General features: G+C 39.4%; 1 protein-coding gene and 1 pseudogene across 7 annotated transcripts in view; both read left to right on the forward strand.

Annotated features, from left to right (window-relative positions):
• Positions 1–23463, forward strand: part of Eml6 (EMAP like 6) — a 460853-nt gene that overhangs the window by 374685 nt on the left and 62705 nt on the right. For all 7 annotated transcript variants that reach the window (XM_045147997.1, XM_045147999.1, XM_045147998.1 and 4 more), the window contains exons 19-23: positions 3055–3166; positions 3513–3640; positions 5619–5760; positions 9233–9385; positions 9541–9672. In XM_045147997.1, the coding sequence (XP_045003932.1) occupies positions 3055–3166; positions 3513–3640; positions 5619–5760; positions 9233–9385; positions 9541–9672 (667 nt within the window). The remainder of the gene's footprint in view (positions 1–3054; positions 3167–3512; positions 3641–5618; positions 5761–9232; positions 9386–9540; positions 9673–23463) is intronic.
• Positions 13259–22229, forward strand: LOC105944811 (annotated as a pseudogene).

The following is a 23463-nucleotide window of genomic DNA, read 5'->3' on the forward strand; positions in this document are numbered from 1 at the left end:
TATGGTGTGTACTGTAGAATTCCTCTTCATCAACTACTAAGATAGTCTTCAGAGGAGAACTAAGAAGATAGGTGGATCAAACAGTCCTGTCTGGGATGGAGAAATGGCTTAGCAGTTAACTGCTTGCCTGTGAAGCCTAAGGACACTGGTTCAAGGCTTGGTTCCCCAGGACCCACGTTAGCCAGATGCACAAGGAGGTGCACATGTCTGGAGTTTGTTTGCAGTGGCTGGAGGCCCTGGCGTGCCCATTCTCTCTCTCTGTCTCTCTCTCTCTGCCTCTTTCTCTCTATTCACTCTCAAATAAATCAATAAAAAAAATGAACAAAAAAATTTAAAAAAAACAGTCCTGTCTGAATTATGAGGTAGTTGTCATGACAGTCAAAGAATAATGAGAAAAAATTTAATATAGTAATATATTATTAAAAATATATTATTAAAATAATATAATAAATAAGATAATAAGAAACACAATTGTTTGTCTATAATTTCTTATGTACCATTTCTCCATTTTAAAAAATTGTTTTTTAATTTATTTATGTGAGAGCAACAGACAGAGAGAAAGAGGCAGAGAAAGCGACAGAGAGAATGGGTAGGCCAGGGCCTTCAGCCACTGCAAACGAACTCCAGGTGCGTGCACCACCTTGTACATCTGGCTTATGTGGGTCCTGGGGAATTGAGCCTTGAACCTGGATTCTTAGGCTTCACAGGCAAGCGTTTAACTGCTAAGCCATCTGTCCAGCCCCTCCATATTTTTACACTTGGACTTACTAGCTTTTACCCCTTGGGGCCTCTTAAGAAGTATGGGGACAAATATGAACATAGTAGCAGAAGAGACCTGAAATATATTTCAGTTATGTCTTCTTCTAGTAGTTCCATGGTTAGTTTATTGACCCATACATTGATTTGTTATGACCAGAAGTTACGTTCATAACTAGTTTGATCATCCGTATACAGGTTGAGTCTTGAGAGCATTAGAGTGAAGTATATTCATGTTCACTCCACCTTGTTTTTGTCTGTTCTATCCAACTACTCATCTGCCTCGCAGCATTCCTTTACAAAGTCCACTTAACCATAAGTGCTATTGGAACACTTTTTAAAATTAATATACCTGAAAATGCACATTTTTCCATTAGTTTCTAATTTTCCAATGCTACCAATTCACCTATGCTCTCTGACCTGCAGTCCATACCATCCAACACAGTTTTCATATACCGGATAAATGCATTGAGCAAAACAAAAATGGACTTTTGCTAGAGCCTTAATTATACTAGTAATTTCTGTGATTAAGCTGTCCTTTAACTAGCAAATTTGGTTTTGGCTACGATACAAATGTTAGAGCTGGGTGTGGTGGTGCACGCCTTTAATCTCAACACTTGGGAGGCAGAGGTAGGAGGATCGCTGTGAGTTTGAGGCCACCCTGAGACTCCACAGTGAATTCCAGGTAAGCTTGGGCTTGAGTGAAACCCTACCTCAAATAATAATAATAATAATAATAATAATAAAGAAATGTTAGAAAAATATTAAAATATAATGCAACATTTGTATAGGACTGGCAGTCAAACACATGATTTAGTAAGTTAAGCTGCAAAGTAATAGGGGAAAGCAAGAATTTCACAATATAAAATACTCCATTTTATATTTCATTTAAGGATTGAATCTCCTTAATGCACATTCTGTATAAATATTCTCATCATCCACCTAGGATTGGTTTCAGGAACCTCCATTGGTACCAAAATCTAAAGATCCTCAGCTTATGTAAAATGCATTTGTCTATAACTTATGTAGACCCACTTGCCAACTTTCAATCATGTATATATTACTTATAATATCTAATACTATGTAGATAGTTGTCATTGTTTTCCAACAGCATCAAATTACAAGAAAAATGCCTGTCATGTTCAGTACAGAGGCAGTGCTTTGTCTGTCCTCATATTATCACCTTGTAAGTGCAAAACCCACAGATGCAGTGGGCCATCTGCAATAAAAATAAGGATATTGAACGTAATGAACTTCAGAAAACTATGAGCTTCATTTAAATGCATTAAGTTAAAAGCTTAAGAAAATAGTTTCTTTTTAAAAAAGCAAATAAAACTTCCAGGAACTATTGATATTGATACCATTGGTGAATTGCCAGAAAGGAAAACTAGTAAAGTCTTGAATAAAAGATCACTGTTCAGAAAAAACACAAACATGTTAAACTTTACATTCCAGGTTTTATAAAAAATAATCTGGATATTATTGTGTAAATTATAGCAAGATAGTTTTATTTAATGAAGTCTTAAGTTACTCTTAATATTAAATAATGATGTTTTCTCCTGGAAGTGAGTAATTTTATTTTGGGGCTGGAAACTGAATCCCGGGTCTTATGTATGCTAGGTAAGCACTCTGCCATTGAGCTATATCCCCAGCCATTGTTTTTAATTATTTGATTGGGGTGTGTGTGTGCTGCTAGAGATGGAACCTCAGACCTCACATTTGCTGGGTAAACACTCTACCACTGAAGTATATCTATAGCCCTTAATAGTTGTTTTTAATTGTGATGTAAGTTTTTTCTTTTGTTCGAGTTTTTTTTTTTTTTTTTGAGTTTTAGGCTAGCCAGTATGTAAACAAAACTGGCCTCAAATTAGCTATGATCCTCCATCCTCCTGCCTTTGCCTCCAAGGCGCTACCACACCTGGTTTACTTGTGATGTTAACTCAATTCATTTGGTAGGTACATGTGAGATACTAGTAACTCACTAGATTTTGAGGTTCTTCCTGTCCCATGGGAACCCAAATCAGGCATGGAACCAGCCATTCATGATTCAGTGGGCTGCATGTTAGCCAGTGGTCTGAGAAAGTGCTGTAGATACACAATAACCATGTACTTAATTCTGCTAAACAGATGCGTCCAGAAAATATTATAGGAAAACCATTATCACCAAGTTTTTCAGTCTTTTCTACGTAGGCAGAAAATATGTAACAAGTGTCTTACCAAGAGGAAGTCTGGGTGGGACTGAGAGGGTGACTGATCATGTTTACATGTCTATAATATTCCCCATGTGTGCCTTCACAGGGCTTTGTGACAGGTGGAAAGGACGGAATTGTGGAGCTCTGGGATGATATGTTTGAACGATGCTTGAAGACATATGCCATCAAGAGGGCAACATTGTCAACTAGTTCAAAAGGTGCCACTCCTGAATGTGATTCAGAAGCTCGAGATTCACAGAAGTTGAGAAAATGGGGCCAATTTCTTCTAGTAGTAGTACTAGTAGCAGTAGTTCATAGCCAAATCAATTATTTTCCAGTCAGACTGCAAAGCCCTAACCAGAGGCCCACATTCAGTTGTTTTTGGACTCCCTGCCCATAAAACAATGAGATAATGTGTACTGCTGCCTATCAGCCCTGGGTAGACATGTCAAGGGTGATTGCCTAGTACCTAATATTTTAGAACTAAAAACAAGTTAAATTCACATTAACAACAAGTCTTGATACGATTTATTAAGTGCCACATTCCCTGCCCCCCCCCTCCAGGCCTGCTTTTGGAAGACAACCCTTCAATTCGTGCCATCACTCTGGGGCATGGACATATCCTCGTGGGAACAAAAAATGGAGAGATTCTAGAAATCGATAAGAATGGCCCAATGACACTGCTTGTTCAGGTACCTCAGAGGTGTGGGGCAAGGGGGCACTCAAGGGTACAGAGCTTGCAGAACAGTTCCCATGGTTGAGCAAGTGCAGTGATGGTTGCCTACTGCTGTGTAATGTGTGGTCACAGATGAGCAATAGCACACCTTGATTATCTCAGGTTTTGTGGACAGGGAATCTGAGCACAACTGAACTGGTTCCTCAGCTTAGGGTTTTACAAGGCTACAGTGAAGGTTTGTAGTCTTGCCTGAGGCTCAGTGGAACGAATAGCTTCTTTCAATCTCCTTTGGGTTATTAGCAGAGTCTAGTTCCTGTGGTTGTAGGACTGAGACTTACTTTTCTTTGCTGGATGTTGACCAGAGGCTATCTTTAGCTACCTACCTGTCCATAGTTTCTTGGTACATATAGGATTGGTAATAGCCATTTGATTTTTCAAACCTGAAAGAAAAAAAAATAGACACCACACTCTTACATAACATAGTGACATCACATGCTATCATGAACTTTCTATAACTTTTGCCCCATTTTGTTGATTGTAATCAAGCCACAGGTTATGCTACAGTCAAAGGGAGGTGATTATGCTAAGCTCTGAAAACCAGGACTCTTCCTAAGGTCGCCTCATGAACCTGATCATCACATGCCACCCTCAGGCCACCAATGACCTATGTCTCAACCACATGTAAAACCGATTCCCAAGGTCCACAAGAGCCTTATCCCATGACAGCACCTGTGTAGTGGTCAGAATCGCTTCATCCAAATGAGGTCCAAGTATGGATGAGACACTTTAGGACTATCTCTTCCCAATTTATTGATCTATAAATCTAACAGAACAAGTTATCTGCTCCTATACACCATAGTGCTTTGTTAGATTGTATGCCTTGTTTTCATCACAGCCTTCATCCACAAAACCTCAGTCTTTCATCAACCCATTCCCTCAATCATATTTAGGTAAAGTCAGATTCAGATAGTGCAGAAATCTCCTAGTTTGGCAATACGGACTTCTCTTGCAGTTGAAGATGCAAGGTGAATCATGTGGAGTGTATGCTCAGAGAGTGGAGTGAAGGAATATGCCCCAACAACATGAGCTTCAGGACTTTGGGAACCCTAGTAGGAGAGCTTTGCCTCCTTCTCCTGATCTGATTCATGCTTGGAGACTTGCTGCACCCATATCTGTTTACAAACACATGTGCACACACATATGTATAACAAAAATAATCTGTATTAAACCTCAAAAACTATATAATTAATGTGCCAGGCAGCCAGGATGGGAACTTCTGATCTACTCCACTATCATATTTTATCTTGTTTTTTTTTTTTTCTAAGCCAGTTGGTGTGTTTGTGATAAGATAGGAGCACATGGAATTGGCCTAGTGCATATTAATAACTACCTTTCAGTTTTCTGATGTCCACATAGGCAGACTAATATATGAGTGAATGCTGAACCTGAGCTATGCCCAGGACATTCTAAATAAAAACATAGATTTATTTCTGTTCTTCCAAATGCCATAGATTCAAAGAACTAAAATTGTATAAACAACAAGACTATCACTGTTTAATTCCTTGGCAAAGACATGTGGCACCAACATCTTTTAGAATATGGATTGACTGAGAGAGGTGGTCTGTGTTATTGTGGGCAAGCTGTTTTACTGGGAGGTACATGTGTGGTGTGTTTATTCGGTATAAAACAGGATAAAAGAAGATAATTTTACAGTTCACCTGGATACTTGCTTCTACATAGGAAGATGTCTGCTATGTTAGAAACACAACCTATAGGCACTAAATACATGTCTTGCTTGTTGAAAGAATGTCACATCATATAAACCAAGCTTTAAGTTCAAATATTAAAAATTATTTAGAGTAATTATTTTGGCCCAAGGAAACTATTTATTCATATCTGAATCTCTCTGAACCACTCTCAGCCTGAATAGCAGCACAAAGCTGAAGCCAGAAAGCATGAGCTGAGTTTCTGCTGCACTGTTTCCTCTCCCACAGGGACACATGGAAGGAGAAGTGTGGGGGCTGGCAGCTCACCCTCTCCTGCCCATCTGTGCAACAGTGAGCGATGACAAAACACTTCGGATCTGGGAATTGTCCTCCCAGCACCGTATGCTGGCAGTACGGAAACTGAAAAAAGGTATATAACACTGTCTTACACAACTGGAAAGATATATATATATATATATATATATATATATATATATATATATATATATATATATGCAGCAGAATGTGTTGGATTCATTCATTGATTCATCTAATATTTACTCAGAGCACCTGTTTTACTCCCCAAAAAAATATGTTTGGCAAGGGAATTCAGAGTTCACTGTGCAGTTAAAACCAAGCATGTGTAGAGTTTGTCCAGAAAGCTGGCCTGATTCCCTCAGTGCCCAGCTCTATTGTTCATTTCCTTGTACTATACAGGCACTTGCCACCTGGGGGCAATATGATATCCTTTTTCTCACTGAGAGCCCTGGGAGTCAACTAGAACACATTAACTTATGAAAAAGTGTTATTTGTCTTTATGAATAGCAATTGCCAATACAGAAAAAGATTACATTCACATCATATTTATGATTTACGATCATAAATGAGTAAATATGTGCTGAACATGGGCATGCAGTGGAGCTGAGTAGTGTTCTAGTATGTACCAGCTCAGCAAGCCTTTACTGAGTAGCTCTGTGTGTCATGCACTGAGGGTCTCATGGTGTGCAGTCTCATCTAAAGTGTCAGGGAAATAAAAGATTGGAGCGGAATCCCAGTGCAGATGGCCCACTCAGTTGTGTATTTGAGAAAAGTCTAAAAGTGAGACTCTTTATATAGGGGTGGGTAAGGTATATAAAAATACCTAGGGATGGCCAGTAAAGGCAGGCTCCGTTGTCAGCCCTGGGCCTGAAGGGTCAAGAGGAGGGAGGTAGTTGATAGAGCTTTGAAATATAGAACTGGGTGAGATAGAAACCTGAGAGGAGATATGACTGTCAACTGAGAGACTCTGCCAGAGTGTAGTGACCTTCCTTGCAAGAGACAGCTGAGTTGAGTATGCACCTCAAACTCCCAATTTTCCTCCACTCTCTGGTCTCTTGCCATGCTTCCCCTTGGACAAGCCCACTCAGACACTGAGTGGAGGGCAAAGGAGCCCCTGCTACAGCCCATCCAGGCCAGCTTGAAGCACAGAGCAGATGAAGACAGGGGAAGAGTGAATGTGGAAGTGTGAATTGAAGCTATCCCACATAAAAAGGGTCAACAGAAGCTCACAGGAGACCTGTAGTCTGGCACTGCTTTCTCATGGATGCAGCAGGAAAATTGAGGGTCCATGGGTTCTATAAAAGTTCTTGAGACAAGGCCAGGCATGGAGGCTCAGCCTTGTAATCCCAGCATTCAGGAAGCTGAGGCAGGTAGATACCAAGTCCAGTCTGGGCTACAGAATGAGACCCTGTCTCAAAAACAAAACAATGAGGAAAAAGGTATTAAGACAGGGAAATCTGAGATTATATTCTGGCTCTACAATATTTGTGCTAAGTGGTTTTAAGCAAAGTGACATGGGAGTGTATTCTAGACATATAATGAAAATGGGTGTTGAGCCATTAGTCACAGTGGTGAGCCAGGGACTATACTGGCATATCACAGACCACGTAGAGACAAAATGAAGAAGGTCATTAATATTACTCGCAGATTAGGAAAGAGGTACAGGGTACTTGAGGAGTTTGACCAAGATCACTCAGGTAGAACTGGAATTAAATTCAAAGTGAGACAGGGTGGCCTCATAGAGCATTCTTGGTAAATGGATTCCAACCCAGGTCTAAGTCCAAAGTCATCTGTATCATTTTGTCGGTGAGTTTATATTGGAGAAATGAAAGTAGGATTTCATTTTGAATGACTTGAGTAGCAGCCAGTGGACTTTATTCTCTGAGTTAAAAATTAGTTCAAAAGAACGTCTATTACATGACACTTCAACCCAGTTTTATGTCCACCCCTGTTATCCTGGTTTAATTATTAACATTTCTCCTCCAACCCTCAAAGATGGACTGGTTTATATAGTAAATTATGGTTCATCTTATCCTGATAGCTCTCCTCAAGGCTGGATCATCTTTACGTTATCTTGGTACAAGCATCATGACTGACTCATAGTAGGTAAATAAGTGCTAAGTAGATGAATGAATGCAGATGTCATTTAGATGCACCACTTTAAAGCTTTTGGCATGCTGCTGTCACAGCTATATGGTTCCTCACAGAAGACAGATTAAGCTGCCTCAGCCCAGGACAGCATGGCTGCTCTGTCTCTGGGACTTGCTCACCAAGGTCCTGACAGCACCAATGGTAGCGGAGATGGTGCTGTTCTGCAACAGGATTGTGGAGGTACAACTCTGGTTGAAATATTGATTAAGAAGTATTGGATTACATACATTAAGTGGTTAAATTGTTTGATGTGCGAATTATATCTCACTAAAGCTGTTGAAGCAATAGTGTGTATATTCTGAAATAGACTTCATGTTAAACACCTCCTCACAAAGTCAATATTTCTCACCATGAAATGTCTCCCTGAGGTCCTACAAAGCAACAGAAAGCATTGCTCATGGAACACCACCACCATCCTAGTATCATTTGGCTTTATATAGACCTCCTGAGAGAATCCTGCCACATTCCATTCTTCTTGGACAGAAGAGGCAGGCAAGAGTTTTCCATCTCTGGACAGTGGATTATGATCCAAGCAGCAGAGAATTGGAGTGACTGAAATTAGAACAATGTGGTTTTCTAAATAAAAGAAATCTATATGTCAGGCATGATATCCCAAAAATGGTTTATAAAAATTTTGTTGAACTCCCATTCTTAAATATTTTCTATCTTTTAGAAGTGAAGTATATGTTAATCTTCTAATTCTTTTCTCCATTTGCTCACACACTTGTCTTGAAAATCCCTGACATCCCAACACTAATAAATGAATGAATAAACTTTATGGAAATTTAAAATGTGTTTTTGGCATTATGATGATTAACTTTGGATTTGGATAGAAGACATATTTAAATCAAAACATTTTATTTGATAATGATAGCATTGAAGGCCTAATCATGTGTCCATGTGTCATGTACATGTACAAATTTTTCCATTTGGTTTGTTCAACAGTAAAGTATTCAAATAAGATTGTGACATGCTCAGTGGTAGAGCATGTCACAGTTACCTTCTTGTTGCCAGGACAAACAACTTACCAGAAGCAGTTTATGGGAGGAAAGGGTTTATTTCAGGCTTGCAGATTCAGGGGAACACCATCATGGCAGAGGAAGTTGGCTCACTTCAGCCTCCACAGCAGAGAGAGAGAAGCCAACACCAGCAAGTGCCAACAGCCAGAGCTCAAACTAGCCCTGGCCGTGCCCCAGAGCCTGAGTACAAGATCTACCCCCAGTGATACACCTTGTCCCCATCAGAGATCTGCCTGCTGGCAACTTAAGTAGAAAATTTAATCTTAACAAAAAATACCTGAGTCCATGCAAACTCCCTTGCCTAGCCTGGGTGAAACGCTGGGTTCAATCCCCATACTGGAAAAAAAAAAAAAAAAACTCTAAACAGCAATAAAAAAAAAAGGCTCAATTAGTAATCTCTGGATTCTTTTATAGGTGGAAGATGCTGTGCCTTCTCCCCAGATGGGAAAGCCTTAGCAGTTGGTTTGAATGATGGAAGCTTCCTGGTGGTAAATGCTGACACTGTGGAAGATATGGTCTCTTTCCATCACAGAAAAGAAATGATCTCTGATATTAAGTTTTCAAAAGGTGAAGATGACAGTAGATTCTTTTAAAAATATGTCTTGAGACAGTTTTTTAAAACAAGAATGGACTATTATAAATGTTTCTTTGGCCCTTTCTCCCACTTTAAAATACTAAGTTCCCCATAGGTTCTGATGTTAATTATATATTTGCCTTTATAGATACAGGAAAATACCTTGCTGTGGCATCACATGATAACTTTGTGGACATTTACAATGTGCTTACAAGCAAGAGGGTTGGTATCTGTAAAGGGGCTTCTAGTTACATCACACATATTGACTGGGACTCAAGAGGTAAGTAAAGCATGTTGTATATTTTAATTTATAACTTCTGCTTATAAAAATTGAACATACGTTCATCTATGTTTTTCCAGAGAGAATAGCACATGAGTTATAGAGGAAAATAGGGAGAGGAGAGCAATTTAAAAAAACTTAACTTTACAACCCAGCAACAGATGCTGTTAACATTTTGGGTATTTTTCCATCTTTTAAAATGATCTTTAACTTTCTCATTTTTAATTCCAACTATTAAAGCTTAATATCATGAATACATGATGCCTCCTGCTTCTATATAAACCACCACCTTGCCTTTGGCTTGCACAATTGTCTTTGCCTTGGTCTCTTCCTGCTTTCTGAGTAAAACTCCACCTCCTGCAGATTAACTTCAGATGTCCCAAGCAGTTTTCAACTGCTAGTGGAGATAGAAAGCTATATTCTCTTAACACAGACTGTCTTTGTTCTCCAAAGCTCCCAGCCTACCCATTGCCTCCTCCAACTTGTGTACACAAATGTCATGAAGATTTGTCTGGACTAACACATCCAGCATCTTCCATTTGCAAAGTTTTTATCAGAAAATGTGGAGCATCTAGAAGGGGGCCCTGGCTCCTACTAGACTTTATAATTTATTGAGGGAGATGTGCTTATACTGAAATAATACAGGAGCACAATAATACAGTTATGGGACTATGCAGTAGTGAGTCAAAGAGGAAGTAGTGAGTGGTTTAGGATGATCCAAGGTAGAATTAGGTTAGGCTGTAATTGTTATAGGTTGTGTTGCTTTAGATCCCATCCAGAGATTTGGCTGATGTTAAAGGGTTAGATCAAGCATTTAGGGGTAGGCAGGATCCTCACTTGCAAAGAAGTCATAGTCCATTGTGATAGAAACACAGCCAGCATGAGGTGTGTTCTAAGGAGAGATCCCCAAGGGGAATCCATGATGCCTTTATAGGAGTGACCTCTGAATTGGATCTTGAAAGATAAGCAGACAGTAAAGTTAAGGAAGACTATTTCAGACAAAAGGAGCATGGTATACAAAGTCAGGAAGCACAGGAAATGGTTAAGTAGAGCGTGGAAAGAAAGGAATGTGGAAAGGCAGACAAAGTAAAAAGGGACTATTACATCATACTAGCTAGCTAACACTAAGCTTAATTCTGGAGCCACTAGGTAAATCCAAGTTATTTTGAGTGGTGCATTCCCCACCCTCTTCAGGAGGGTTAGTGAACTTGGAGTTGGAAAGTAACTACAAAAGCCACAGAAATATGGCAAGATCCATTCCTGAAGAGACACTGGGCTACTTTATTTCAAGTATTTTTTGAAATAGTTATAGGTTGAGGTTGGCAGTCTTTCTTCCAGGCAAGATTTCAGTTGTGGCTGGATTGGCTGCATTGGAATTTGGACTTTCTTTCATCTTTACAATATATGAGAGTTTTATGGAATATAGTGGATGGGGAGGTACAAATCCCAACAAGGGTTGAGAGAGATTAGATAAGTTCCCCTGGATTCTATGTCAGGGTCATGCCTGTCAGACAAAGTGTTGAGGGCACAGGCTGGCATTTATGATAAAGCAGGACACTGGCATCTGAGGGTTAGATGAGTGACTAAATGGTGAGGGCAAGAGGGTAAGTGCTCACAGCTGCTTCTCAAATACCCTTTTTGATATGCTCTGCTCTGTCATTTAAAAATATCAAACAGGGGCTGGAGAGATGGCTTAGTGGTTAAGCGCTTGCCTGTGAAGCCTAAGGACCCCGGTTCGAGGCTCAGTTCCCCAGGTCCCAGGTTAGCCAGATGCACAAGGGGGCGCACGCATCTGGAGTTCATTTGCAGAGGCTGGAAGCCCTGGCGCGCCCATTCTCTCTCTCTCCCTCTATGTCTTTCTCTCTGTGTCTGTCGCTCTCAAATAAATAAAAATTTAAATAAATAAATAAATAAATAAAAATATCAAACAGGCAGGGCTGGAGAGCTGGCTTAGCAGTTAAGGTGCTTGCCCACAAAGCCAAAGGACCTAGGTTCGATTTCCTAGATACCACATAAGCCAGATGTACACGATGGTACATGCATCTGGAGTTTGTTTACAGTGGCTGGAAGCCCTTGCATGCCCATTTTCTCTCTCTCTCCCCATCTCTCTCTCTCTTTCTCTCTGCCTTTTTCATGCTATCAAATAAATAAATAAAAATAAAATACTAAAAAAAATATATCAAAAAAGCAGTGTTTTTCCTTTGCTTTATTCTCTTGTTAAGTATGATAGGATAAGATAACATAATTATTTAGATGACACATATATACCATCCCAGGACCTGACACAGTCTATGAAATCTCACCACTACAATCACTATTTCAGGAGTAAAACACATTTTGATTAATTATGAACTTTACTGTATGAACATAGTGTACATTGGTCATATTCCCTTCAGGTTATACTCATATATCCTCTCTCCCTTGCCCAAATTCTACTGAGGGCCCTCTTCAGTGGAGTAACTGGTATTCACCGTGGGGTCATGAAAGTCAGTCTTTGTGGGAGGAAGACAGTGCCTCCAGATACTCCTTCCCACCCTATGGCTCTTGAAATCAGTTACCTCTCCTCTTCTGCAATGTTCCTTAAGCCTTGGGGGGCATGTTATAAGTCTTATTTAGTGCTAAGCTCTCTGCATCCTCTGACTTTCTGCTTTTATGAGTTTTGATTGTCCTCAAGTATTTACCACCATCTCCCTGGAGGAGTTTCTCAGGCTAGTAGTGAGAGCAGTATTCATGTTTAAATCACCACTTACTCTGTGATGTCTCCTGGGCCCTGGAAGATGTAACAGAGAGGACTCGTCTTGTGCTAGGTAGTTGGCTTTCTCATACTGATGGATCTTGATTCTCCTTGGTATTTGCTGCCATCTGTAAAAAGTAGATTCTCCAACCTAGAGTGAGAGCAGCATGGGAGATAAGCTTAAGGAAATAAGCATAGTCATTTAAGAGACTTTTTGATGGGTATTCCCTCCTTCTTAGCCAAAAGACAATGGTAGCTTCTCTGTAGAGTCTAAGACTTCCCTATCCATAGGATTCTGGCTGAGTTCTCAGTATCAGGTAGAAATTCCTTCCCAGTGAATGGGTCTCATATCCAATCAGAGAATAGTTGATTACTACCACAGCCTGTGTGCCACTATTGCACAGGTGTGTGCATCTTGCCCAGCTAGTTGCTTTTGTAGTTTGCAGCATCCCCTACTTGTTCATGCTATTGGTGACCATTATCTTGCAGCAGCTCCCATAGTACTTTCTAGCAGAGAGCTGGCTTACTTCTCAGTTCCAGCATGATCTCTCAGTGTCCTATGACCCCTGGCCACAGCATATGGTGTCTCCAGTAGTAGAGTCATACCATTTAGCTCTGGTTGTCAATCAGCTGCTGTGACAATGACCTGCAGTGTTTTGGGCACCTCTTGGGCCTCCCTGACCAATAGCTCTCTGAGGGGAATAACCCAGTTCTGGTGCTGGAATTTACCAACCAGAGCATATGGTTTTAGGGTTAAACTTCCTCCAGCCCCTACAGGGCACTTGTGCCCAGACTTTCCTCCTAACCTCTTATTAAGTTTTAACTTCTGGGCAGCTGTGGCAGTAGGGGAAGATGGCAGCGTCTGTTCTGCAGTGGGTGTGGACCGAGGAGCAGCTGCACAGTGAACAGCTGTCCAAGAAGGACATTATCAAGTTCCTGCAGGATCACGGTTCAGATTTGTTTCTTGCAGAACATAAATTATTAGGAAACATTAAAAATATAGCTAAAACAGCTAATAAGGACAATTTGGTTACAACCTATAACCATCTTTTTGAAAGTAAGCATTTCAAGAGTACTGAAAGCATAAGTAAAGTATCTGAGCAAGTGAAAATTGTGAAGCTCAGTGAACTCTTCAGAGACTCTGGATGAGGGACCACCAAAATATATAAAATTTGTTCTTAAGAAAGGAGATAAAATAAACTTTCTCAAAAAGAGAGCTGTTGTTCACTGCTGGTACACAGGAATACTACAGGATAGGAGTGTTTTGATACCAATATTCAAACAAACTCAAAGAAGAAGAAAAATGCCAAGCCTTGAAGTTTTAAGGTTGGAGTAAGCAAGGTTATGAGAGGCTGGAATGAAGCACTCTTGACTATGAGTAAAGGAGGAAAAGGCTCTACAAGAGATTGAACCAGAATGGGCTTATGGAAAGAAAGGACAGCCTGATGCCCCAAGTATCCTTTTTTCCTTTATTTTTAAAAGAAGAAAAAATTGTGGACTTCTGGATAAGATGGCAGCGTAGGTACCATGCCAAAGCAGCCTAGGGAGGAAAAAGACCAAAAAACTCAGGAAAATACACACTTTTACTAAAAAGTGAGGTGTATAGGAAATTGAAGCAGCAGCGGAGAAGAAGAAGAGATCCAGAGCATCCAGAGCCTGCAAGGCTGGCAAAAGTGGTCCCGGCAGCTCTGCCAACCGCGGTGGTGGCGGTGCACCAGAAAGCCACCAGGCTCAGCTCGAGCCGCAGGAAAAGCCAGGTGTGGGAGATTCCACTCACACCAACGCTCTCTGCAACTCAGGAAAAGTGAAGGGAGAGCGGCAGTGAGCAACAGAGGAGCAGACTATGAAGTAAAAGAACACATGGAACAGCGAGAGAACCAGAGCAGCTGCAGCTCCCTCCCCTCCCCCACCAATTGAGCCCAGCTCCATTGAACAGAGAAGTGGTCTTGGGAACGGCCACACCAACTTGAGCCAACAGCATGACCCAAGCAGGAGCAGAGTCCAGCAGCAACATCAGCGGCACCGGCACTAGTAACAGCGGCCCTGGCAGCAGCAGACCCAGTAGCAGCAGGAGCAGCAGACCCAGTAGTGGCAGCAGCGGCAGACCCAGCAGCAGCAGCTTCAGTGGCAGCAGTGGTAGTGGACCTAGCAGCAGCAGCTTCAGCAGCAACAGTGCCTCCAGAAGTGGCAGCTACAGCAGTAGCAGCAGCAGAGGCAGCAGCAGCAGTGGGACCAGCAGCAGCAGATTCAGCTGCCGACAGACCCAGCAGAGGCACCTTTAGCAGCAGCAGTTCCAGCAGCAGGGGTGCTGATCTGCAGGGCCACAGTTGCCAGGCTTGGTTGCCCCACAGGAAAAGCCCGTGCCCAGCTCCAGAAATCAGAACAGCAGCCTGATGACCAGGCAGCAAATTGACTGAGACCAAAATCATCCAAGATAACTGGGATTGCACCAGGTAAGGGTCTCACTTGGTCACAAGCTGACTTGGATCCCTCAACAGACCAGAAATCTTAACCTCTATGTTGATAGAGGATCTGGTTGTTATAATAGCTACTCTGGCATACATACTTGGGGCTATTTTTGATTGAATGGGTACAGTGTTTAGTTAAGTTTTAGAATCTACCTGTATTTTATTCCACTCAGCCTACTTGAAAATTCCCATAGCAGGGAAACTCAACCCCTAGAAGCACCGTTGTAGATACTCTGAGAGTCTTAAGAGCCACACCTAACAGCTTAAGCTCCTACCCTGAAAATATATAACATAAAATCAATTGATACAGCTAAGAATACCCAGCTAGCTAAAAAATCCAAGCATTAACTTAATCCAAGATGCAAAAATATATACAAGATAACACAAGAAACACTAAAAGGCAAGACAATATAAATCTACCTAAAAGTATTAATGCATCAGAAATGACCTCCAGTGAGAACAAGTTAGAGGAAATGCCTGAGAAAGATTTCAAAAGAATGATTGTAAATATGTTCAAAGAAGTCAGAGAACAAACCAAAGGAGTCAAAGAGGAACTCAAAGAGGAAATCAAAGGAATCAAAGAAGACGTAGGACACCAATTTCATGAAATAAAGAAGGCAATACAAGACAAAATAAGGATATAGAAATAATAAAGAAAAACACATAAGAATTACTAGCAACGAAGAACACAGTTAATGAAATAAAAAACTGTAGAAAATCTTACCAGTAGAATGGAAAAAGGTGAGGACAGACTATATAAACTAGAAGACCGGGTGGCAGATCTAATACAGTCCAACAAAGAGAAAGAAAAACTTATAGAAAAGTATGAGTGGAAAATTCAAGATATTCGGGACACTATGAAAAGATCCAATATAAGAATTCAGGGCATAGTAGAAGGAGAAGAATTCCACTCCAAAGGCATAGTAGGCATCTTCAACAAAATCATAGAAGAAAATTTCCCCCAAATTGGGAAAGAGGTGCCAATGCAGATACGGGAAGCCTTTAGAACCCCAGCCAGACAAAACCTGGAAAGAACTTCTCTTAGCCATATTATAATCAAACTTCCAAACACACAAACCAAAGAAAAAATATTGAAAGCAGTTAGAGAGAAAAATCAAGTTACCTATAAAAGCAAGCCCATCAGGATTACAGCAGATTATTCAACACAAACTTTTAAAGCCAGAAGGGCTTGGAGTGATATATTCCAAGTTCTGAAAGATAACAACTGTCAACCAAGGTTACTTTATCCTGCAAAGCTATCCATTCAAATAGACGGAAAAATAAGGGCATTCCAAGACAAAAGCAGATTAAAGGAGTATTTGAAGACAAAACCAGCTCTACAGAAAATACTTGATAGAATCCTCCATGATGAATAAAAGGAAAAGCACACATATAAGGAACCTAGAAGAAACAAGCAATACTCAAATACTAGTTAACACAAGAAAGCAAAGGTAGAACCGGAACCACAAAAAAAAAAAAAAAAATGGCAAACATAAATATACACCTTTCAATAATATCTCTTAATATCAACAGCCTCAATGCCCCAACGAAAAGACATAGGTTTGCAGACTGAGTTAAAAAGCAGGATCCTACAATTTGTTGTCTCCAAGAAACTCACCTTTCTACAAAGGATAGACATTATCTTAGGGTGAAAGGATGGAAGACAGTGTTTCAAGCAAATGGGCTTAGAAAACCAGCAGGGGTTGTTATCCTAATATCTGACAAGGTAGACTTCAGTCCAACGTTGGTCAAGAAAGATAAGGAAGGTCACTTTATATTGATTAAGGGCACACTCCAAAAGGAGGACATTACAATCCTAAACATATATGCACCTAACATGGGGGCTCCCAAATTCGTCAAACAAACACTATTAGAACTAAGGTCACAGATAACACCAAACACAGTGGTTTTGGGTGACTTTAACACCCCACTCTCATCAACTGGCAGGTAATCCTGGGAAAAAATAAACAGAGAGGCATCTGGACTAAATGAGGTCATAGAAGGAATGGACCTAACCGATATATACAGGATATTTCATCCAAAGGCTGCAGAATATACATTCCTTTCAGCAGCACATGGACACTAAGCAAATCTTAACAAATTCTGGAAAATTGAAATAATTCCTTGCATTCTATCTGACCACAATGGAATTAAACTACAAATCAGTAGCAAGAAAGGCTATAGAGCATACACAAAATCATGGAAGCTAAACAATATACTACTAAATGATGAATGGGTCAATGAAGAAATCAAGAAGGAAATCAAAAAAGTTATAGAGTCAAACGATAATGAGAACACAACATATCAAAATCTCTGGGACACATTGAAGGCAGTTCTAAGAGGTAAATTTATAGCCTTAAGTGCCTATATTAAGAAATTAGAAAGGTCACAAGTAAACAACCTAATGCTTCACCTTAAAGCCTTGGAAAAAGAAGAACAAGGCAAATCAAAAATCAGTAGATGGGAAGAAATAATAAAGATTAGGGCAGAAATTAATGAAATAGAAACAAAAAAAATCCAAAGAATTAATGAAACAAAGAGTTGGTTATTTGAAAGGATAAACAAGATTGATAAACCCTTAGCAAATCTGACCAAAAGAAAGAGAGAAGAGACACAAATTAATAAAATCAGAGATGAACAAGGTAACATCACAACAGATTCCAGAGAAATTCAAAAAATCATAGGGACATACTATAAAAGCATATACTCCACAAAGTATGAAAATCTGAAAGAAATGGATGATTTCCTTGATTCATATGACCTACCTAAATTAAACCAAAATGAGATTAATCACTTAAATAGACCTATAACAAACATGGATATCCGAACAGTTATCTATAATCTCCCAACTAAAAAAGGCCCAGGCCCAGATGGATTCACTGCTGAATTTTACCAGACCTTTAAGGAAGAGCTAACACCATTGCTTCTTAAGCTTTTCTAGAAATACAAAAAGAAGGAATTCTACCAAACTCCTTCTATGAGGCCAGCATCACCCTGATACCAAAACCAGGCAAAGATAGAACAAAAATAGAAAATTACAGACCAATCTCCCTCATGAACATAGATGCAAAAATTCTCAACAAAATATTGGCAAACAGAATACAAGAGTATATCAAAAAGATCATTCACCCTGACCAAGTAGGCTTTATCCCAGAGATGCAGGGATGGTTCGATATGCACAAATCCATAAAGGTAATACATTATATAAACAGGTTGAAGGACAAAATTCATATGATCATCTCACTGGATGCAGAGAAAGCATTTGACAAAATCCAACATCCCTTCATGATAAAAGTCCTACAGAGACTGGGAATACAAGGAACTTATCTCAATATAATAAAAGCTATTTATGACAAGACTACAGCCATCATATTACTAAATGGGGAAAAACTGGAAGCTTTTCCACTAAAATCAGGAACAAGACAAGGGTGTCCACTGTCCCCACTTTTATTTAATATACTACTGGAAGTCTTAGCCATAGCAATAAGGCAAGAGACACACATAGAAGGGATACAAATTGGAAAGGAAGAGATCAAGTTATCATTATTTGCAGATGACATGATTCCATACATAAAGGACCCTAAAGATTCTACTAGCAAACTGGTAGAGCTGATCAATACTTACAGCCATGTAGCAGGATACAAAATAAATACACAGAAATCAGTAGCCTTCACATATGCTAACAACAAACACACAGAGGATGAAATCAGAGAATCACTCCCATTCACAATTGCATAAAAAAAAAAAAAAAGGCTGGAGAGATGGCTTAGCGGTTAAGCGCTTGCCTATGAAGCCTAAGGACCCCGGTTCGAGGCTCGGTTCCCCAGGTCCCACGTTAGCCAGATGCACAAGGGGGCGCACGCGTCTGGAGTTCGTTTGCAGAGGCTGGAAGCCCTGGCGCGCCCATTCTCTCTCTCTCCCTCTATCTGTCTTTCTCTCTGTGTCTGTCGCTCTCAAATAAATAAAAAATTTTAAAAAATAAATAAATAAATAAATAAAGTACCTTGGAATAAACCTAACTAAGTAAGTAAAGAATCTCTACAATGAGAACTTTAAAACTCTCAAGTGAGAAGTTGCAGAAGACAGTAGAAAGTGGAAAAATATCCCTTGTTCCTGGATTGGAGGAATCAATATTGTGAAAATGGCAATCTTACCTAAAGCAATCTACATATTTAATGCAATCCCTATCAAAATTCCAAAAGCATTCTTCATGGAAATAGAAAAAACAATCCAAAAATTCATTTGGAATCACAAAAAACCTCGAATATCTAAAATAATACTGAGCAACAAAAATAAGGCTGGTGGTATCACCATACCTGATTTTAACCTATACTACAGAGCCATAGTAACAAAAACAGTGTAGTACTGGCACAAAAACAGACATGTAGCTCAATGGAACAGAATAGAGGACCCAGATATACGCACAAGTAGCTATAGCCACCTGATATCTGATAAAAATGCCCAAAATACTTATTGGAGGAAAGACAGCCTCTTCATCAAATGGTGTTGGGAAAACTGGATATATATCTGCAGAAGGATGAAAATAGATTCTTCTCGCCATGCACAAGAATTAAGTCTAAATGGATTCAAAACCTTAACATCAGACCTGAAACTCTGAAAGTGCTAGAGGAAAAAGTAGGGGAAACCCTCCAACATATTGGTCTTGGCAAAGACTTTCTGAATACAACGCCAATTGCTCAGGCAATAAAACCGCAGATTAATCACTGGGACCTCATGAAATTACAAAGATTTTGCACTGCAAAGGACACAGTGAATAAAGCAAAGAGGCAACCTACAGAATGGGAAAAAATCTTCGCCAGCTATATATCTGATAGAGGATTAATATCTAGGATATACAAAGAACTCAAAAAGTTAAATAATAAGGAATCAAACAAGCCAATCAAAAAATGGGCTATGGAGCTAAATAGAGCATTCTCAAAGGAAGAATACGAATGGCATATAAGCATCTAAAAAAATGTTCTACATTTTTACATCATCAGGGAAATGCAGGTTAAAACTACATTGAGATTCCATCTCACTCCTGTAAGATTGGCCACCATCATGAAATCAAATGATCATAAATGTTGGCAGGGATGTGGAAAAAGAGGAACCCTTCTACCCTGCTGGTGGGAATGCAGTCTCGTCCAGCCATTGTGGAAATCAGTGTGGAGGTTCCTAAAACAGCTAAAGATTGATCTACCATATGACCCAGCTATAGCACTCCTAGGCATATATCCAAAGGACTCATCTCATTTCCTTAGAAGTACATGCTCAACCATGTTTATTGCTGCTCAATTTATAATAGCTGGGAAATGGAACCAGCATAGATGTCCCTCAACTGATGAGTGGATAATGAAGATGTGGCACATTTATACAATGGAGTTCTACGCAGCAGTAAAGAAAAATGAAGTTATGAAATTTGCAGAAAAATGGATGGACCTGTAAAGGATTATACTAAGTGAGGTAACCCAGGCCCAGAAAGCCAAGTGCCACATGTTCTCTCTCATATGTGGATCCTAGCTACAGATGATTGGGCTTCTGCATGAGAATGAAAATACTTAGTGGCAGAGGACAGTAAGTTAAAAAGGAGACATAAAGGGAAGAGAAAGGAAAGGAGGAGGGTATTTAATAGGTTGATATTATATATATGTAAGTACAATGATTGAGATAGGTCGGTAATATGATGGAGAATGGAATTTCAAAGGGGAAAGTGTGGGGGGTGAGGGAATTTCCATGGGATTTTTTTTATAATCTTGGAAAATGCTAATAAAAATTTAAAAATTAAAAAATAAAACAAGAAGAAAAAATTGAAAAAGTACTAAACTTGGGCATGGTGGCACAAACCTTTAATCCCGGCACTTGAGAGGCAGAAGTAGGAAAATCACAATGAGTTCAAGGCCACCCTGAGACTACATTGTGAATTCCAGGTCAGCCTGTCCTTGAGCAAGACTCTACCTTGCTAAAGCCATCCTTAAGGCAGACCACCTGAAGGTGTGAAAGATGCTATGTAGGCTAACTTCCAAATCAGGAGTCCTTCCAGACCTCTTCTTGATAGTCAGATGTCCAGTGCAGATACATTTTCCCCCTTGAGGTGAAAGCTGCCTTAGCCTCCTGAGTAAACTGGGACCTTAGGAGCAGCACTGTGCCTGGCAGGTATTTTCTTTTGGTACAGAGTTTTCACACTTGAATTGGACTTTTCCTTTTCCTTTTCTTATTCAAGTTCTTAATTTTAAAGATTTAATTGTCAAGTTTAAGCTTCTGTCTTTGAGAAGCCTTGAACTACTATTGTCCTGTCTCTACCTTCAGAATGCTGAGATTAACAGGTTTGTGTTACAATGCTCAATACAAATAATAGCAAGCTAGTAGTCTGTTATATGTAGCTGAGGACAATTTTACACTATAGTATAAGGTAACTAAGTAAGAGTAGTCAAGCTTAGAAATGAAACAGACCTGGGGCATCACCATCTTAAAAATGAAGGAGACCACAAGACAAATAATGTTAGTAAGCATTTATTAATACTAATGACAGTACTTCTCTGTAGGCCCAGTTTGTGAACATTTACAAAAAATAAAAAGGCAATTTAGGCCATTTAGAACTAGACCGATCTAACAGTTACATAGAAAGGTAATTGTTAACTGTTGTTTCCATTCTGTTGGCCCAGTTAATAAGTCTGGGATATGGAGATGAAAGGGAGTTAAGGGAAATTGGAAATCTATGTACTCTTAAAAGTTAAACTTACTTGAGAATGAACTCATCCTCAGCCAGCCTACCAAAAATCAGATGGTCAGCTGCAGCTTCTCTCCCAGTACTAATCTGCTACACAGAAATCATACCCTTCTCTGAATTCACAGTAGGTATGTGCTAGCTCAATCCAGACTTAGACTTAGTATAGCCCGTACACTCATTAGACCAAATCTCTTTTCTATTAAGTACTGAGCCTTTATTGGCTAATTTGGTTAATTAGAATTAACAAGCCATGAAAATAAGCAAGATGCCAACTGAAACTCAGCCTATATTGAATATAATTTTTATTGTAATTTAAGATATTTGGTTAATATATATTAGCCTCTCAATCAAATACACTATTCCTTTAAAAAAATTCAGGTTTATTGTATGCTGGTCTATAACTCAGAATTCTGCCCTTCCTCTATTGAGATTATAGGCTACAATGCCCAACCCAAAGTTCTTTTGGACTTACATCACTAATATCCAGGATACATAATTGTAATATTGTATACTCAGGCTTGAGGGATAGAGAAGAGGCAGTTTTGATCAAATTTACCTTGACTTTCCCAACAGAATTCCACCAAATGCAAAACTCATTTTTGAAGTGGAATTAGTAGATACTGATTGAAATAGCAGTGCTTCAGAGGTCTAGACATCAGCAACAATGATAAGACTTGGCATTGAAACTTATATAACCAATTAGTGCTTTCTGTTATTATAAGGGAAGAGTCAACTGGAAAATTTCTTGAGTTAAAAATCGTTTACTTGATCCCAATTTTTGAGAAATGTAATCCCTTGTAAGTCTTATATAGTCCCAAGTATTTTACTATAGCTGTGTCAAATATTAAACAGAACTGGTTTTCCTTGTACCTTATAATGTAAACTTAAAGGCTCAAAAAATGTATAAGCTGGCAAAAAAAAAAAAAAGAGTTATAACTTTTGGGCTGGAGAGATGGCTTAGCAATTAATGCACTTGCCTTCAAAGCCAAAGGACCCAAGTTCAATTCTCCAGGACCCACATAAGCCAGATGCACAAGGTGGTGCATGCATCTGGAGTTTGTTTGCAGCAGTTGGAAGCCCTGGTGTGCCCATTCTCTCTCTCTTTCTCTCAAATAAATACATAAAATATTTTTAAAAGAGATAACTCTTATTTGCTAACTAGGAGGAAGATTTCTATATATTGATTCAGGCTGCCATTAGTTTTGTGTATCTCCCCCCCTTTATTTCCATTTCAAGATCCTTCTACCCCCTGTATTCAGTCACTCCACTTGCCTAGCAAGTATCCCTCCTGTCATCCCTTCCTGTTTCCATTCTCTCTGAGCCTCATTCTAGCTCCTTGCAGAACTAATGACGCTCAGTACCATTTTCTTTTTCTTTTTTAGATTAGTTATGAGTAAATGTCTAGCATATTTATTTACAATAAAGTCTATTTTTTATTTAATTTTTATTAACATTTTCCATGATTATAAAAAAATATCCCATGGTAATACCCTCCCTCCCACCCCCACTTTCCTCAGTACCATTTTCAAACAAGTCAAGCTGTTCCATAGTAGGAACCATGTATGAGAGAGAAGATGAGGTTCTTGTCTTTCTGAGCCTAGCTTAGTATGAGATTTTTCAAGTCCATCCATTTTCCTGAAAATTTTATTTCATTTTTCCTTACCATTGAGTAGAATTCCATTGCATGCATGCATACATATATATATGTAAACATCTTCATTATCCATTCATTAGTTGACAGGCATCTGGGCTAATTTCAGTTCCTAGCTATTGTGAATAGAATAGTAGACATAGCTGAGCAAGTATCTCTGTAGTAAAGAATAGAGTCCTTAGGGTATATGCTCAGGAGTGGTGTAGCTAGA

This window comes from Jaculus jaculus, chromosome 4, assembly GCF_020740685.1.
Source record: "Jaculus jaculus isolate mJacJac1 chromosome 4, mJacJac1.mat.Y.cur, whole genome shotgun sequence".
Taxonomy (NCBI): Eukaryota; Metazoa; Chordata; class Mammalia; order Rodentia; family Dipodidae; genus Jaculus; species Jaculus jaculus.